The sequence below is a fragment of the Cervus elaphus genome, chromosome 19, assembly GCF_910594005.1.
Source record: "Cervus elaphus chromosome 19, mCerEla1.1, whole genome shotgun sequence".
NCBI classification, from domain to species: domain Eukaryota; kingdom Metazoa; phylum Chordata; class Mammalia; order Artiodactyla; family Cervidae; genus Cervus; species Cervus elaphus.
Genome location: NC_057833.1, coordinates 53,850,646 through 53,870,224, shown reverse-complemented (window position 1 = coordinate 53,870,224; position 19,579 = coordinate 53,850,646). Strand labels below are relative to the sequence as shown.

General features: G+C 37.9%; 1 protein-coding gene across 5 annotated transcripts in view; it reads right to left on the bottom strand.

Moving 5' to 3' along the window:
• Positions 1 to 659: 659 nt before the first annotated feature.
• The window catches only part of GSK3B (glycogen synthase kinase 3 beta), a 207,997-nt gene continuing 189,077 nt past the window's right edge, over positions 660 to 19,579 (bottom strand). For 2 of the 5 annotated variants that reach the window (XM_043874208.1, XM_043874210.1), the window contains one exon: positions 660 to 5,582. In XM_043874208.1, the coding sequence (XP_043730143.1) occupies positions 5,515 to 5,582 (68 nt within the window). In that variant the 3' untranslated portion in view covers positions 660 to 5,514. Of the gene's footprint in view, positions 5,583 to 15,703; positions 15,754 to 17,630; positions 17,711 to 19,579 lie in introns of all 5 variants that reach the window. The other 3 variants (XR_006335270.1, XM_043874209.1, XM_043874211.1) reach the window with 3 other exon arrangements.

The following is a 19,579-nucleotide window of genomic DNA, read 5'->3' as shown; positions in this document are numbered from 1 at the left end:
CAATAAATAGAGGACCAGACTTTATCCAATATAAATTTTTTATTGAAGCAGCAGTCACATGACTTTATATCTAGCCTTTAGATTAGGCCTGACGGAGTGAGCCAGCCCTAAAAAAAATGATGTTTCTTTTTGCACTAAGAGACATAACATGTTTACATACATCATCCAGTATTGGAAATGAGCAGACTCAAACACAACATGTGTTGGTTTACCTGGGAGGTACAGCCCCACCATTTGTGGTGTTCATATAATTCACAGATACTCCCAAAGACCATTACTAATGGGATGAAAGTTAAAAGAAAATAACAGCTACACCAGACCATGAACACAGGAATCAAAGACAGCAGCTTATACACATTTTAAAAAACTTGTCCCTTTCAGGCTTGTATTCTTTCTTTTCAAAGCAGTGTCTGCATCACTTTCTCAACATCAACTCCAAAGGTTTCCAAGATGGAAGCTGCACCTCTTGGGGCTATACAATGGAATAAGATCATTTAAGAGAACGAGAACTAGTGTTGATATCTTGACTTTTGTTAACAGCTTTGTGTTTCTCTAATTGGAGGAATGAAGTGGTGATGTGACTACATAATGCATTGGCAAAATAGATAGGGTGAAGGAAATAAGGTTGGGTACTGAAATAAAGACCACACACTTGTGAATTTTAATTTCATTTCCAGGCTAACCTACTTTTTATTTAATGCAAATTACAGTACCAGTTAACTATTTCCAAACCAAGTCACATAGAACGAAATGTATTTACAAGGGAATGGGGAAAGGGAAAAAAAACATTGAGCATACTTTTCACAAAAAAGTTTATATTTAAAATGAAAAAAAAAAATCAGTCACAGAGGCATTCAAGTAGTAATAATGTTATACAGATTTTGCTTTTCCTTTATATCAAGACAGATTTGCACAAGTGTTTGCAATAGTTTGTATACAACCCACAGTCCTTTATATATATATATATATATATAATAATAAATTTTGTTTTTTAGATTTGATTTTAAGATGGAAGTGGTCACACTAATTGGTATGTGTACAGGCCCAAGTGATCCATCGGCAACACATTTATGAATGCAAATTTTACAGGCAAGCACATTTTCATACATCTATCTGTATCTGCCTGTAGACAGATATAGTAAGAAAAAAAAACTTAAAAATTAACACAAGGAAGTCTACTTTGTCAAGTTAACCCCTTATGTACTGGTTGTCATTTTGCTTTTATTGCAGAGGTGCAAATGGAGCAACAAACGTGAATCAAAAGTCACAACCCTTGTGAAAAGAATCCAGACCCCAGAGATGACTTTCAAAGCCTCTGAAACAGACCGTAGTCTGGGGCTCTACTCTGCTTCGAGTTATTTTCAGTGGCTCAGGTTTCTACCAGAAAAGACAGATTTTACTATAAAGCATACTTAATTTTTCTATATAAGGGATATAAGGGAGAAAGTGTTCGACTCTGTGATTAGATGACCACTAACATGAACGAGAAATCAGATACAATTTTGGTTTAAAACAAAAGAAAAACCCCCAAGCTCCTGGGGATCTGGCATTGGCCAAACTTCCTTTGGAAGATTCCAAAGTTAAATCCCTCAAAAAGGAAAGGGAAAAAGAAATGAAATGCCAGTGTCTTTATATCCACAGGGATAGAGAATACAATAGTCCTCTTAGAAACCTTTGCATTGGTGCAGACAAGATGACTGGTTAGGCAGGCTTCGTTAAAACACAAATAAAAAATATGTGTCTAAAAATTAAGAGGACTTAAAAAAAATGACACAACATGTTGCTGGAAAGAAGGTGCAGTCTTCTGCCTCGCTGGAATGAACACATGATATTTAAAAAATAGCAAGCTTTGGTTTGGTAAAGTTTTTTTTTTCTTCTACTTGAGACATCTTATATGGAGTACTTGGAGGCAAAACAAGTAATTTTGATTTTTTTTCTTTTGAAAAAGGCCTTCATGATGGGCACACAGTAAGAAACAGATTTTTTTAAAAGATAAATTAAAATGACATTTCATTGAACAGGGGTAGAGGTGACAGGAGGGAGGGAAGTTCCCTTGTGAAAACAACAGTCCTCACCGCGTGGGCGGCGATCGTGCAGCAGCCGCTAGTAATTGCACCACAGCATTTTAGACTACTCGTGTATCAAAACCGATACAAGTATTAAGAAACATCGATTTACAAAAACCAATTCTCTCTCTCTTTTTTCTCTCATTTGGGAGGGAAGTAGATGAAATGGAGAGAGAGAGAGGGCAGAAGGCTCCCGGAATCTGCTGTTTGTAAGACCCATGGTTAGGGTTTGGGGGAAGAGACGAGCAAAATCTACTCTATTCCATATTCTCCGGCTCGAGGGCTCCCTGGCACTACACTAAGTCCCTGGGTGAAATGGAACTGGTCACTGCTACTGAGGAGGAAACAGATGCTCAGAACCGAAACAAAGGTAGGGCTTGAATGAGATGAGATTATGAAAATAATTATGGTTTCCTCTTTCCACTCCTGAGCATGGTAACTGTGGAAGGGGCAAAGACACTGTTATGAGTGAGCCATTACTTCAAAGGGAAGGGGGTGGGACAGGGAGACATGGATATTGAGACCAATTAAAATCTGCAAAATGAAGAACAGAAACAAGAAAACAAACACATGGAAGCGAAGGCACTCCAAACTATATAGATACACTATACATCGCTAGAGTTATTGTTACAATAATACAGGCCGGTACCTACTGTACAGAGTTAAAACTATATGGCTTTAAAAAGCTCGTCTACAATTTGTCTGATTATTAAACAGAATCACTGCCCTGAACAGTAACTTTTTGCTCATTAATAACAGTTCCTGGGTCCACATATTTACATACAAAACAATAGAACTTAAATTTAAAAACATTGAAAGAAAATATAATGTACAAGCTTGAATTTGGTGAGGAGCTTTTATTATTATTATTTACAAAAAACATTATTCAGAGACCTGGATCCCACTTGTATAAAAGAGTTCTGTGATCCCACCATGATCCTTGAGAAGGAAAAATCACAAACCTCAGCCCTCACACACACACACAATTAAAATGAGAGAAAAACATTTGACTTTTCTCTCTTCTTCTCTTACCCCATTTATGCAGGAAAGTGTTTCCTAAAAGAAGCACAGATTTTTATGTTCTCCAGCAAGAATACCAAGTTCAGAGTAGTGTCTGTGTCCACATGTTTGGCTGGGTAGTTTGGTCTCAAAGTAGGTCCACTTCTGTGTCACAGACCTGCCATCCAGCTTCTTTATAAACCCTTTCTGAAATGGTCCATCAAAGCCATTCCCTTTAAGAATTATGCTGTCAAATACTTTGATTCAGACTTCTTTCCAATCTTAATTTACTCTCAGAAGCTCACTATGAAAAGTAAAATGCAATTTGTTTGATTTGGTTTGACTGAGTGTGTTTCCTTTCTCACGAACTCTGATATAACCAGAGGTTGGAGAAACCCTTCTGTGGCTTAAGAGCTTAGCTAGACAGTGAAAACTAGGATGGCTCACAGATGCCTCTCTGGATACTGGTTCACGTCAGCAGGCAGTACGACTCTCTCAGAGAGTCACACACACTTGGTTAAGAAGCAGGACAGGGTGCTGGGACCTGCGTGAGGGCTGCCAAGAGACTCCACTTCCAAATCACCTGGCGGGCGAAGCCCCTAACATGACCTAAGGTGACAACAGGGAGGGTGAAAGGTTACACACAGTCTGGGGCTCAGCTCTGCAGCCCTACAGTTATCAGCTAACCTTGGAAAGGTATGTGGGGAAGGAAGGAAGGTAGGCGGGAAAGGCGGCCATCACTTAAGTGATCTTTAAATGTAAAGTACAACTGATTGTGCCTTAAAGATTCATAGGTCAAGTAATGGCCCATAAGCACCAAGGTGTCTAAGGTTCATTTTAGAGTATATAAGGCCCACATAGATGTCAACCTTAAAAATATAAAACAAACTAGCTGTGAAAATCTATTTCCTCACTGCCAACGTAATCCTTCAAATCTCCTTGCTTTCCAAGGAATATTGCTTTTTCTTCAAAAACAGAGACTGAGTCTTACACTGTTCACTGATTATATGAAGAAAACAAAAACTCTTAACTAGGTGTAGGGGGAAACATCCTCATGCTTCAACTAGTCAAATTTGATATTGTGGACAAAAACAGAAAGACAGAACAAAACAAAAAAACCCCAAACAAAAGGCAGTACTGAATCTATGTATATAACACATATACACACATTTATATAATCAGTTTTCCTATAAAGTCAGCAGGTACAAGTGACTGTTTTTATCATTTTGATGTGTAGTTTTCAATATTCCTACCATCTAAAATCATCATGGCCTATCTCACATGCATCAATAAATAAAATTTTAAAAGCTTGAGGTTAAAAAAGCTGAAATTAAATACAGATTCTGGATTTGGAGTTAAAATTAGAACTATATGCAGAATGTAGCAATTTCTGCAAGCTCAATTTGCAATTAAAAAATATGAAAAATAAACCAGTAGACTATTACAATTCACATTATTTAACTACAATGTCTTCTCAAGTGTATCTTTCCAAGGGAAGCAACTTTAGAAAAAAAAATTTGGACAAATTCATTCACAGTGGTGAGATCTGCCCGGCCCATCCTCCTCTTCCAGGTTCATCAGCTTTTACCTCTGCAGCCAGAGTGGCCAGCTCAACACCCCTCTCGTTCTTCTCCTAGGTCACTAGATTAAAACTGTACTAAGTTTTATAGAGAACCTTTGGTCTGGCAAACAAAGACCCACACAAAGAGCACACACGCTTCTCCCCTGACAGCTTCAGAAGTTTCTTTACCTACAGAAGTTTCTTCACCACTAGCATTGATAAGAGTAAAATAAAACCTTGACATCAATTAAGAATTTTCCCCTTATAGATTCAAACTTTATTGACCTCCCGGGTTACAAATGACACACATTTCCTTTGTCTGCCACACCTGCCATTGACAAGCCAAGGGCAAGTCTTCAAGTACCCGAGGATATGGATTAATTTTACAAGTGACATTTAAGTCCCCATTGAGTTACACCTGCTAAGCTCCCAACCAATTTCAAGCTGTGCACTATACCCAAGTCTTACACTTGACTTTAAAAGAAAACAAAGTTCAAAAAAACCTCAGCACAGAACAAAGTCTTCTTCTTTTGTGGAAGGGGCATGAGGCAGGAGTCCTGTTTTTAAAGTATACAACAGCAGACTTTTTGATAAAAAAAGATTGTCGTGGGAGAGAGACTGTGTGTTCTAGTGCTCCGCTTTCCCCCTCCCCACAACCCCTCCCACCCCTGGATCTCCCTCAAGTGAGAATACAATGAAACTGGTTTGTATTTATAGATATTTTACAAGGTTAAATAAGAACAACAATAATAATAAAAAAAATTGAACACTAAAATGAATAGGTTTTTTTTTCTCTTTTTAATTTTCTTTCCAATCGTGACCAGTGTTGCTGAGTGACACTCAAGTAAACTGGTGGTTGTTCCTGTGCAGCTGGCTGCTTGGGACTGTTCAGGAGGAGTCGGAAGCTGATGCAGAAGCGGCGTTATTGGTCTGTCCACGGTCTCCAGCATTAGCATCTGCAAATTGAAAGCCCCAAGAGATAGCATGAGCAATGCTGTAATAACCCAGAGAGAAAAGAACGTGGCCTCAACTGCAGACTGAGAGCTGTATCTGGAGTGTTGTTTTAAATATGGCCAATACTATGACATCGCAGTCCCTCTGCTGGATCCCCAGGTTTGGGAAATCTGTTGTGGGCGCTAGAACTTTTACAGCAGTGCAAGAACTTCTTTCGTATAAATGTTCTCCAGTTTGTGGGTTGTCTGCTAGGCAGTCTACGGTGGGGCTAATGGTGACCTCCTCCAAGAGGATTTATGCCACATGCCGCGCCTCCCAGGTCTGTGGTAGCCAGAGTCCCTCCCCCCGAGGAAGACCACTGTTGACCTGTGCCTCCACAGGAGACACTCAAAGACAGGTCTGGCTCAGTCTCTTGTGGAAAATTCTTAAAGAGACGGAAATACCAGACCACCTTACCTGCCTCCTGAGAAACCTGTATGCAGGTCAAGAAGCAACAGTTAGAACCAGACATGGAACAATGGACTGGTTCCAAATTGGGAAAGGAGTAAATCAAGGCTGTATATTGTCACCCTGCTTATTTAACTTATATGCAGAGTACATCACGCGAAATGCAGGGCTGGATGAACCACAAGCTGGGAGAAATATCAATAACCTCCGATATGCAGGTAACACCACCCTTATGGCAGAAAGTGAAGATGAACTAAAGAGCCTCTTGATGAAGAGGAGAGTGAAAAAGCTGGCTTAAAACTCAACATTCAAAAAAAAATAAGATCATGGCATCCGATCCCATCACTTCTTGGCAAATAGATGGGGAAACAACAGAAATGGTGACAGACTTTCTTTTCTTGGGTTCCAAAATCACCGTGGATGGTGACTGTAGCCATGAAATTAAAAGATACTTGCTCCTTGGAAGAAAATGATAAACCTCGACAGCATATTAAAAAGCAGAGATGCTACTTTGCTGACAAAGTTATGTCTAGTTAAAGTTATGGGTTGGTTTTTCCAGTAGTCATGTATGGATGTGAAAGTTGAAGTGTAGAAGGCTGAGCATTGAAGAATTGATGCTTTTGAACTGTGGTGTTGGAGAAGACTCTTGAGAGTCTCTTGGACTGCAAGGAGATCAAACCAGTCCATCCTAAAGGAAATCAGTCCTGAATATTCTTTGGAAGGACGGATGCTGAACCTGAAGCTCCAATACTTAAGCCACCTGAAGTGAAGTGTTGACTCATTGGAAAAGACCCTGTGCTGGGAAAGATTGAAGGCAGGAGGAGAAGGGGATGACAGAGAAAATGGTTGGATGTCATCACTGACTTGATGGACAGAGCTCCAGGAGATGGTGAAGGACAGGGAAACTTGGCACGCCGCAGTCCATGGGGTCGCAGAGAGTCGGACACGACTGAGTGACTGAACAACAACAACAACAACGCTTTGAAATCTGAATTTCTTTCTGCACAGATCTAAGTATGTGCCTTGGGTGGGTCTCGGTGCAGGAAGATGGTGCCTCTGCATAAGTTACAGACTTATGCCAGAGAACATTTCTATCAAAGCTCTTGCCATAGTTGGGATTAGCATAGGATGAATATTCAACTGGAATCCAGCTTACCTGAAAATAAATGAACAGTGCACAGCTTGGAAAACTTGCTAGAAATTCTGAATGATGTTATAATATGCCATCTGCTTAAGTGGGTGAATGAGTGGAGGCAATGAAAGCAATATGGGTCAGTGTTGATAGGCAAAAGCACCAAGCGTAAATCAAACTCGACTGCTTGCTTTCTAAGTATAGTCCGTCTCCATTATTCACAGAAATGGAAGACACAACCAGCAGAGAAATAGCCACTGAAGGACCAGTTCCCTTATTCAATTCAATAAAGCATCTTACAGTCAAACGTCAGAGCATTTGAGCTTACTTTGCCTAATACTCTGGAAATACATGTATCTTTACTACTTACTTTAATCCACACCCCCCCCCCCAAACACACACACTTTTTAAGGTCCACTATTATTTCAAAGCCTCCAGTAACATTTAAAAAGGCATTTAACTGTGTCCAGATTGGCTCTCCATCTTGGGTAGGCAACATACTGCTGTTTCAGTGGCTAGTCAAGTTGCATCTCTGTCTTACACACATGACTGGGATATATGGCTAGGCAAATTTCCTCTCAAAAACTTCACACTAAGCCCTGATCAAGAAGAGAGGTGGCCTGGCTGAGATGGGCAACTTCCAAGAGCCACCATCCTAGAAGTCCACCACTCTTAGCCATCAAGGCTGGTGACACAAACAAAACAGAAGTTCTATCTCCCTCTGGAGACTGTAGCTCTCCTGTGTCCTATGAGTAAATTTTATGGCTGAATGCAACATTTGGTCCTTGAATCTTTCTACTTTGAATTTTTTAACTGAGCAGAAAACTGACCCCAAGGACACACAGCACTTCTAGCTTAAGGAACTCCTGTTGTTCAGTCGCCCAGTCGTGTCTGACTCTGCAACCCCACGGACTGGAGCACACCAGGCCTCCTTGTCCCTCACCATCTCCTAAAAGTCTGCCCAAGTTCATGTCCACTGCATCAGTGACACCATCCAGCCATCCCATCTTCTGACACCCTCATCTCCTGCCCTTAATCTTTCCCAGCATCAGGGACTTTTTCAGTGAGCCAGCTGTTCCCATCAGGTGACCAAAATACTGGAACTCTTTAAGGATTAGATACTCAGCTTATCATGTTGATGGCTACTCTTTAAAAACTATACTTCCTTCCGAAATATCTGATTACTCCTTTAAACAATCTGCCCTTATATTTAACTCAACCTTCGGGGAAGAAATGTTTCTATCTCTTAATATGAATGGTTGTGTTCATTCGTTTTATTTCTTTCAAAACAGCTTAAAAAATGCTTCTAATCCTATTTTCATGCAAGTAAGTGCAGGCATTATGACATAAGGTCTATTAGGTCCACATTGCCCATGGCATGGCATCACATTAATTTATCTGTATGGCTCAAGGACAGGTGGCAAGAGAGGATATATGATATTTTAACATAGAACCTATGCTCCAAAGGCAGGTAAACAGTCTTTCACATTAACCAGTTAGTAACTGTACCTAATACTTCATTCATAACTCCTGTTTTTTCTTGTACATGCCCTGCTTATCAGAAGTTTTATTCTTAATGATCATTCAAATTCTGTGTCTCAATAACCTAACATCAATTCCTATTCAGGCCACAGGTTCCTATAAGGCTTTTGCAGGAAAAATGTTCATTTTCATAATTTAGGCACGGGCTGCATTAAAAACAACACTCCTGAGAAAGCCTGGAAGGCACAAACATATGTCAGAATATAACACTCCTCACAAACCCTGCCACTGAAGCATCTCTCATGCTCTGGACGACACTCAACCTATGCATGATTATCATCAAATAGAACTTCTCTCTCATTTTTAACATGTGAGGATGACAGGTGAAACTGTCACATTATGGTCTTCCTCAAGTCTTTGAGATCCACCAGTCATCAGGAATTTATCAGCACACATACCAGCACTGTCACACCCCTGGCCATGCTGGTCATTAGCTATCAGCCAGCACTCACCAGGACTCATCTACATTGCCAGCCAGCCCATTATTACTCTTTGGCAATATCCTAGTTAGCTACTAATCTGCAGACCTTGTACTGGCTATTACCTATGAGTTTATGACACTCCCAAAACTAGTCTCCTCTTCCTTGGATAAATCCAAAGACCTGCTGATATGATTATAATAAAAAGCACAAGCCTTTTAAGTGGACATATAATAAAAAACAAAATCACCTTCTGAATGATAAAATTTTAAAAGACATTCGTATTCCTCAGGTTTGTAATTTAATGATCTTTTTCTTTGAATCATTTCCAAATCACTTGATGAATAAAATTTTAACAGCTAATTACTTTGATTACAATTATTCTTGATATCTAAAGTCACAGCACTGAATTCATTCATCAAAAACAAAACCAAAGAATAATCCCAAAACCTCTGCCCAGTGCAATGAACTCTACTTAAAACCAGGTTATAAAAGTCCTTGCTGAGAAAAAGAATAGAGTTCTCTATTTTTCAGAGGGATATAAAACAAACACAAGGAGGAGAAAAGCAAAACAAACAAAAAGATGTGAACTTCATAAATTCAACAGTAGCTCCAACAGACTGCCTGGTTTATTGAACGAGCAAAGATATGTTTTTAAAGTTCTTGGTATATATACCAGTTGTTACCTCTGTAACCTTGGGCAAATTATCTCATTTCTTTGTGCATTCATTTTTCCCGTTTTCAAAGTGGGTACAATAATTGTGCCTATTCCTACAATGAGGGCTGAATGACATGTTTGCAACATACTTGGTATGATATCTGGCACACTGATAAGCACCCAGATGTCAGCAGCTGCTATCACTGATGCTGTGGTGATGGTGGTGGTTATTGCAGTCACACTAAATTACACATTTGTGTACTTCTAGATGTCTCTTTTATCTTTCCATTTATTGGACAATTACTAAGCACTTCTTAGGCCTTATTACATAGATGGTGGTATTATCACCGTTTTATGTATGGGAAAATTGTGGGTAGAGAGGTTAAATAACTTGTTCCATAATCACACAGCTATTAAGTTATATAATGGAGTTTCATACTCAGTAAATATTTGTGAAAAAACTTTTGTGAAATTGGATTCGACTTAAGGAAGATAAACAATCTTAGCCTGTTTTTAAATCACAATGCCAGACTGCATCACTTTTATCAGTACATATGTAAAGGGAAGGGAATGAAGAATCAAGATGAGCTTTGTTGCTTTTAAAGAGTTGTTGTTCAGACATAGAGAACAGACTTGCGGTTGCCATGGCAGAAGAGGGTAGGGGAGGGAAGGACTGGGAGTTTGGGATTAGCACATGTAAACTCTTTCACAGGATAGACAAACAAGTGGGTCCTACTACACAGCACAGGAAATTATATTCAATATCCTGTGATTAAACATAGTGGAAAAGAATATTTTAAAAAAGAATATTAAAAAATCATTATTATTTAAATGTTTGAGAAGAAAAGTTATAGAAATTGCAATAAACATCTAAGTCTAGTGACTGTTTATCAGAATTTTAAATTAATGAACATTTAAATTATAGAGGGTCCATGTTGATTCAGATTCAACTCTGTAAACAAATATACAGAATTGACAGTATATTTGTTTATATAGTTGAATCTGAATCAACATGGACTCTCTATAATTTAAATGTTCATTAATTTAAAATCCTCAAACATTTAAATAGTCCTTGCTGAGAAAAAGAATAGAGTTCTCTATTTTTCAGAGGGATATAAAACAAACTCAAGTCTGTTCTCTATGTCTAAACAACAACAGAATGATTACCTTCATGGGCCATAGGAGACAAGCAGAAAAGATTTCCTATCAAAGGGAGAAGAAAGGGCTTTCATTCAGACCTAACCCCTACATAATCCAATATGATTTACAGAGTCTACTTCTATTAACCAAAGGGTTATTACATTAAAGCAGATCAGTGAATTTATAGTAATAAAAATTACCAGTATGGTTATTTTATTATCTAATTTTCAAATAGTTTGAATAGGATACACAGAGATAAAGGTGTTTTGCAAACAACTATAAGTGAAGTCGCTAAGTTGTGTCTGACTCTTTGTGACCCCATGGACTGTTGCCTACTAGGCTCCTCTGTCCATGGGATTTTCCAGGCAAGAGTACTGGAGTGGTTTGCCATTTCCTTCTCCAGGGTATCTTCCCAACCCAGGGATCAAACCCAGATCTCCCACATTGTAGGCAGATGTTTTACTGTCTGAGCCACCAGGAAAGATTATTTACTGATTTCCAACATTTCTAGAAACCAGTGCTCATTACCAGCCCTCTGATACACCATAAACCAACAAACCAAGGATGGATTTGAGGGAGAAAGGAGAGAACAGTCAGCTTTGGGTTTGGAAGAAGGGATAAGATCATTCTTTTTACACTGTGGTAGCCACCCTCCAAGATGGCCTCAATGAGGCATGCACCTCTTGATGTCTATACCCTTGTGTAATCCCTTCCTCTAATAAATAGGGCTGGCCTATATAACACACAGGATATCACACAAATAATGGTGTGTGACTTCCAAAAATCTGGACATAAAAGACACTGTGGCCTCCACCTACTCCTCCTTGGATCACCTGGTCTAGGGGAAGCCAGCTGCCTCAACATGAGACACTTGTATAGTACTCCACAGAGGTTCACACAATGACAGGCTGGGCCTTCTGCAAATGCCAGCACAGATTCACTCCCCACAGGAATGAGCCATCCTGCAAGTAAAGCTTCCAACCCCAGGCAACAATCCTTCAGATGCCTGCAGTCCTGGCCGACATTTTGGCTACAACCTCATGAGAAACCCTCACCCAGAATTACACAGCTAGGCTGCACAAAAGCTGTGTGAGGTAATAAATGTTCAGTTAAGCCGCTAAATCTGGGGTACCTTGATACACGGCAGTAGATAACTAATGTATACACTTTCACAAGCCAATGGGAGCACTCTTGAGCAAGTCCCTCTACAAAATTTGGTATGCTCCTAATAAACTGTTTAAGGAACGGAAGACTGCACCAGTTGTCTGTTTGTTTTTCCCCTAATCCTGAGAAGAGTCTATGGTTCTATGGCTCTGGTACTGGGTATGGCAAAGGGAATTTGTACATGTATTGAGACCCATTTTATTCTGTATGACCTTAGAGGTAAAAATGACAAGTTGGGCAATCCTATAGTGAAACTAAGGGCAAAGCTCTAAAGTATTAGATTCCGCCAAGAGTACACCAGGCTGTGACTTTTGTCCTAGAGTAGATTTTTATGTACAGAATTCCATATCTGATACACATATTTTCCAGGAGAGGAGTCATAGTTTTATTTTCAGATTCTTAAAGATCTGTAAGAGCTGCTCGATAATCAAGTCATGGATTTGATGGGCAGCTGTCTCAATACTGAGGAAACTGCACCATCTGGTTGCTTAGGTGGTAAACCAAAAGTTCTCACCCTGATCCCTTACTCTTACACTTACCCTGCCAGTGCATCAGCAAGTTCTGTCCATTCTCCCTCCAAATGTGTCTGATCAAACGTGTAAAATGTGGAGCGGAAGAAGAGTAAAGGGAAGGCCCCCCATTTATAAACTGGGGCCAAAAGGTTTAAAAAGAAAAGCAGAAAATAAGGGAACAGGTTAGTTGAAAAGGACAGAGAATAAACAAGGGAGCTGGGGTTCCAAAGGTTCAGTATTCCAGAACTATAGGTCTATAAAAGTCAAATCTAATTGATACAAGTGTTCACTGTCTGGCCCAAAAGCAATAATGGAAATGTTCTATCTGAGCTCTCCAATAGGATGACTGCGAGCTACATTTGGTCATTTAAATTTAACTGAAATTAAATAAAAATAAAATGTAGTTTCTTATTTACTCCAAACATGTTTTCAGGTTCTCAAAAGCTATAAAGTCATTATTGGCATATCAGTGAAAGAGTATATTTCAGATATATCAAATCCTTTTTTGTGCTTTATATGTACTTTATAAATATACTTGGGAACTTTAAGTATACTTTACTTAGTTTCTTTATTATGCTCTCCTAAGCCCATTTTGTGCATTTCTATTCATGAGCCATCCTAGTTTTATAATTAGAATGGTCTCATGACAGCTCGACTCCCCTAAAAGATAAAGTTCTGGAGCCTTGGGCTATGTTGTGTGTATTGTGCACACCCTAAGGTCCTAATTTGAGATGTTCCCATTCAAGCTGTTCCAGTGGAAATGCCTCTACTTAAAACTAGGTCTCACATTAGTGTTATTAATGGACACATGAACAAGCAACACTGTTCCTCACAAAGAATTAAAGGTATATCCCAATGTTACATTTAAACTAAAATCATACTCTACACTAATGAAATCAAAGTATCAGCAGTAAGGAAAAGCATTCAACTTTTGTTTTTTCTCTTTATAATGTCTACCATGATTTTGATAATTTTGTGTGTATCATAATGAGGGAGCACTTCTCAGCAAAATATCAGCACTTCTCTTGTCATATAATTACAAGGAAAAGGTGTGGCATGAGATACCATGGTGGATTCAGTCATTTAAAAAACAGAACCAGAATTCAGGCACCAGTGAGGCAATCAATCCAGCAGCAAACCTGGAGGGCTTATCAACAATACTGTTTATACTTGGTCAGCTGGCAGCAGAGAGACCTTAGCTGCTGTGTGTTCAGGGGCAGAACACGTTTTAATTAAGAGGCTTGGCTGTTCAAGGTAAAAAACTGAAAGCCATGGAGACAAAGGATGTGTTTTCTATCTTTTAAGTTAAAAAACTTAGTTGACGAATAAAGAATAAGAAAAGGCATATGAATATAAACAGGTGACTTCAAGTAAGGAACTGAGGAACACTGGAAGAATACCCAGAAGAATGTCTGATAGGATATTCACCGACTCAATCAAGAAGATTTTACAATACTTTTGGAGGAAGGAGGAAAAACCCAGGTAAAATTTTCGACTTAATAGGAAACAACATGTTTTACATAAAAATAAGCAATTTCCTAGAAGTGATACTTAGCACTGCTGTGGTGAAAATAATACCAAGATGGTATGACTCTAGGTGTCTATATGCAGCCTCAGTAAGCGAACTTGAAATCCTAACAGAGGGTAGATACAATCTCAGATACAGTCTCGCTGGTGTCAGTGAATTTGTCAGTGTCACATATGGATGGAAGTCTATACTTCAAAACTTCAAACACAAAACCAATAGGAGGAAATGGGCATAGAACTGTCCCTAACAAAGATACCCACCTTCTTCATCTACTAAGTTGGTAATGCATAAAAATACAGATGTGCTCATATACACTCTGTCCCCCCACCTCCCTCACCCCACCCCCCACCACTCTGGCCGGCTAGTGCTGAAGTAATGGAGAAATGAAAAAATATGTGCATTACCAGTGTAAAATGGGAAAAGCCTTCTGGATGACAATTTGACAGTATGTACTAAAAATTTAAAACTTCCTTACACCTTTTGACTCATGAATTCCTCTAAAAACTGGGACACAACTCAAATGTCCAATAAAGAATTAGTTAAATAAATTATGGTATAGGCTTAGAATACTAGTTGAATACTATAAAGTCATATTATCACCTTCCTCCATATACCATAAGCCCATTAAAAAAAAAAAAAGCCAGTCTCTCTGTCTACTCATGACTAGACTAAACTATACAATATAGTGTTACCTTTGATTTTCTTTGGAAGTGAGAATGTGGAGAGTCTTATTTTCTAAAATAACTAGATATTATGTTTTTTTTTTCTTTCCAAACATAACTAGATACTATGTTTTTAACAGAGAAAAATCCTTACATTTGGATTAAGATAAAGCGAAAATAGACAGGAAGAGTTACGAAGAACACCATCTGAGGGCACACACTGTGGATTCTACAACTAGACAGGATATGGATACAGCTTTCCCAAGTGCACACTATAAAGCACCACAGGCCAGAGATACTTGGGGAGGGGATGAAGGGAGGTAACTCATTTTAGAAAAGTAAGTATTCAATACACTGACTTAATGTAACATTTCATTTGTCAAATTCAGTGGAAACAAACAATGGGAGAAATTATTTTGAGTTTAATTCTGTCCAGCTAGAAAAAAAACTGGCTGGTGATGGAGAAGGTGACAGGAATTCTGTGGTAAAAATAACTGTAATAGAAAAAGGGACCACTAGCCCTGGCTAAATCTGAACTATGACTTTAGCAAAATGCATTTCAAAAAGTTCAGGGAACAAATAAGTATGATTTTGTAGTTAGAATCTTCAAAAGGGGCTAATACCTGACAAGAAACAGAAAATTATAAAAAACAAAATTCTGACCAACCAAACAACTGCATATACTCTCTTTGCAAAGTAAAAGGAGAAGGACCAAAGAACCCAAATAAAAGGGTTTTCCTTGATGAGCTCATAATTTAAAAAGTAGGGCACACATCCCAGGAAGAATAGAAAAATAAAAATGTGAACCTGTCAGAACAAGCCAAATTCAGTTTAAATGAGGTTAACAGCAAAAGGTTTTCAAAGCAAGACCAAGAAAAGTTAAGCCCTCTGACCAGGTAAAAAGACAGAGAAGACAGACCTTGTCCAACTCTTATCATGATTCCCTTTTCTGTTAGAAGGGTTTTCAACCTGGAAAGGATATAACAAAAATCCTAATAAACAAAATGCAGCCCAAGAAAGGTGAGGGAAATCTATACATTTTAAATGTCTTTAAAGCCAGAATCTATAATCTAAAAACACATTCTAAAACAAATTACAGAAATTCAATTTACAAATATTTAAGCACTAGAAACTTCTTTTAAGTCTTTAACAAAATTTTTTCATTTCCATCTTTGACACAGTTTCTTTGATGGAAAAAATCTGAAAGTTTTCTTGACAAAAGTGAAGTATTTTTACTAGTTTTCATAACATATAAATGAATATTGTAAGGTTGGTCTCTAGTTTAGCAAACAACAAGAAGGGTAATTCAGAGTTAATTACAGAGCATCCGAAGAATAATCCCTAGTAGGCCTGTCTAGTCCCATTTAACTTATTTTATCAGTAACCTTGGTAAAGGCAAAAAAAAAAAAAAAAAAAAAATCTAGTAGGCTCTACCTTGTCCTCTTTGATATGTTTTATTAGTTGTTTAGGGAGAGGCAAAAAATTGGTATGTTTATAAAATGTGCAGATGACAAATAACTATATAGAAAACCTAACATTCTGATATTTTAGAACATATTCAGGATTAGGATTTAAAATTCTCATTAGTATGGAGAAGATGCTAGCCATAGTCATCATTAAAATCTGAAGGACTTTTGCAAGTAACAATTGGGTTGGTTTTCTATAACCCCAGAGTAGGGTCATTGAGTGGAAGAGGTATAAGGGAATAAATTTCTAACAAAGTGATACAAAGATCGAATGTGCTACTGAATATTCTAGTTTCTGAATATATACAAGTATGGGACACTAGGCTTTCAGTAGATAATAAAGAGGGTGAAATGAAATCAGTGGTTTTCAAATTTCTTTTAATAGCAGAACCACTGCACTGGAAGAAACCTTACTCAGAGGACTAATATGAAACAGAGAGAAAATTGCTTTAGCTGAAATTCCCAACTACATCTTACACTTAACTCATCTGGCACTGGATCAGATGATCTCTAAAGTAATTCTTATGATCAGTAAAACTATAATTCCTGAAGATTTATTATTCTACAGGGTCCAGATGAATGGTCTCCCAAATGGAATGAATGGGAGGATCTGTTGGGGATGTGGAGAAAAATCAGATAGATACAAACACTGAAATAAGAAATTATACTTTATGGTCTGAGAAGAGTGTATACACTTTTCAGAAGTTTCTCGTGTCAGTCAGAGCCATGGTCAGATATAATGCCCCCAGGAACCGATGCGTTTTAAAAATGATTTAAACACCGAAAGTTTTTGAGGAAAAAAACCTCCATATCCACTGATTAACCACAACTGTTTTAATTTTTGTATATTTCTATCTAGTCCTATCCACATGCAAATACACATTTAGGCCCAGTTACCAACATGGTACGTAGGATTTTAAATTTTTCTCCATGTAATTTAAGATGAATACTTCCACAAATCTAAGTTTCATAATAACTATCTTTCATAGTTACATAAAAATAGAGATTTCATAATGTATTGAATCATTTTCCTACTGCTGACCACTCATATCATATTGACCCTCCTTTTTGTTATTATATAACTTGCTGTTTACTCACTAAGTCTGACTCTTGCGACCCCATGGACTGCAGTGTTATGTACCATGTTGGTAACTGCCTAAATGTATATTTGCATGTGGAAAGGACTGGATAGAAGTAACTACTCTTATTTAGTTAGAGGTACATACTGCAATTCATTCACCCAAAGGTGAATTATTGTGGTGCTGTAGCTAGGGTGGGTGATTAGAAATTCTAATTTTGCAAATTCTAAATTAGAAAAATTTCCAGGTTCAGATTTTCAAGGTCGGAGGCTTTGGAGTGTTATATTTTACTTCTTCATACCTTGGAGTAGACCTGGAAATGCTTTGTCATGTTGGCAGGCATTCACTTCCTCCCTGCTTGGGTGGAGATGGGAAGTCCATCTATTCAGGTGAAGAGAGTCATATATTCTTTTGTCATAAAAGGATGGATGTCAACCCTGTCTTTCACATGGCTGGTTTTCAGCACTTATGAATCTGTCCTTACTTGGCAATAACAATAAAGTGGTGTAGCAGTTTCTTTTCACTGAAGGCCCATGTGACCAGGCAAAGTGTTAAGCAGTTTGTACACTTTATATCTTACTTCTCATAAGTCTATGTACTGGGTATTTACTATTCCTATTGTATGCATAAAGAAATTGATGCTGAGAGACAGCAAAGAACATGTATATTTTAAGATCTTACTAAAGAATGTAACTTATACTACCAAATACTTATTTAAAATATGTATACATGCACATACATATGTATTTACTTAAATCTGGGCCATTAAGGCCATACAGTCAATCCCTTCATCTAGATGAGCATTTCCTAAGATATGTTACGTGACATTACTTGGCTCCCATAACTTTGACCCCAAAGAAAACTGTTTTGCTTTAACCATATTGTAGTGTCGTGCCTTTAGCTCATACTGAGGGGCATTTAAAGAAGTCTCCAAACGGAGTCACCATTACATTTATTGTTGAGATGGTGACAAGAGTTTCACTTACTCTCTCTTGTGTGTGCACGTGCTCAAGCGTGTCTGATTCTTTGAGACCCCATGAACTATATAGCCTACCAAGCTGTTCTAGTCATGGAATTTTCCAGGCAAGAATACTGGAGTGGGTTGCCATTTCCTCTTCCAGGGGATCTTCCTGACCCAGGGATCGAACTTATACCTCTTTCAGCTCCTGCAGTGGCAGGCGGATTCTTTACCACCAGCTTATAGTACCAAATTTGCAGCCCTAAAGGAGAACCACTTCTCAAACAGCAGGGTCAGAAATGGTGTGCTTCTCCTAAGCCACCAGTGTGCTTTTTATCTAATGAAGTATATGGGAAATTTTAAACAGATATCACTTCTTTCTTTAGCCACTAGGAAGCTTAGTGAAATATCTGAAATCCTTCCTGGTATTAAGATACTTAAGGCATGCATTTCTTTAAACTAATTTTAGTTCTGCCCTTAGTCTACTATTCCTATAAAATTCCTCATATCCTGATCTACTTCAACTTTAAAGTAAATTCTCAGGATCAAAGCTCAATACCAGTTTCCATATTTAAGTTGAAATCTGATCTCAATAGCTATAAAAATGTATATACATCAGTAAAATTATTTTTTGATGACTGCTGTAACTTATATCAAAGCAACATCAAAATCAGCTTATACTAGGCTCCTACCAGGCAGACAATTTGCCCCAAATCTTAGTTGTAATCATTAACTAGTATTTCACATTAAGAAAATCATTTAAAATTACCCAAAACTTACCAATCATAATTCTCATTGTATTTAGAGTCTAAAACAATTCCTATAAACTAGCTCAATAAGTAAATGTGCTTAGTTTGGGATTAGGGCCTATTCAATGTTTTAAACAATCAACACAATCTAACCCAGGCCAGTGATTTAAGTTGATTAATAGCTCATTGAAGCAATTCTGTCTTCCTTCTAAATACAGGTCATAGTTAAAAGCAAAACAAAAAAAAACTATTTTTTCAATTAAAAAATTCAAAGCACATTTCAGTACATATTTGATTTGTACCATATTACTTGAGGAGAGCACTGCCACTCATTTTATAGATTGAGAAAATGAACAGTACATTACTAAAACTAATGAAGTTCAAATGACTTTCTCAAGGTAGCATGTGCTGATGAAACTAGAACTAGAGAAGAGACCTTTTTTCCCTAGACTTTTTCTGGAGTGAAGATGGGCCACAGATTAGAATGAAATGTTGTCAATCTTTATTAGCAACATTCAAAAGATTTAAGATTGGATAGGAACA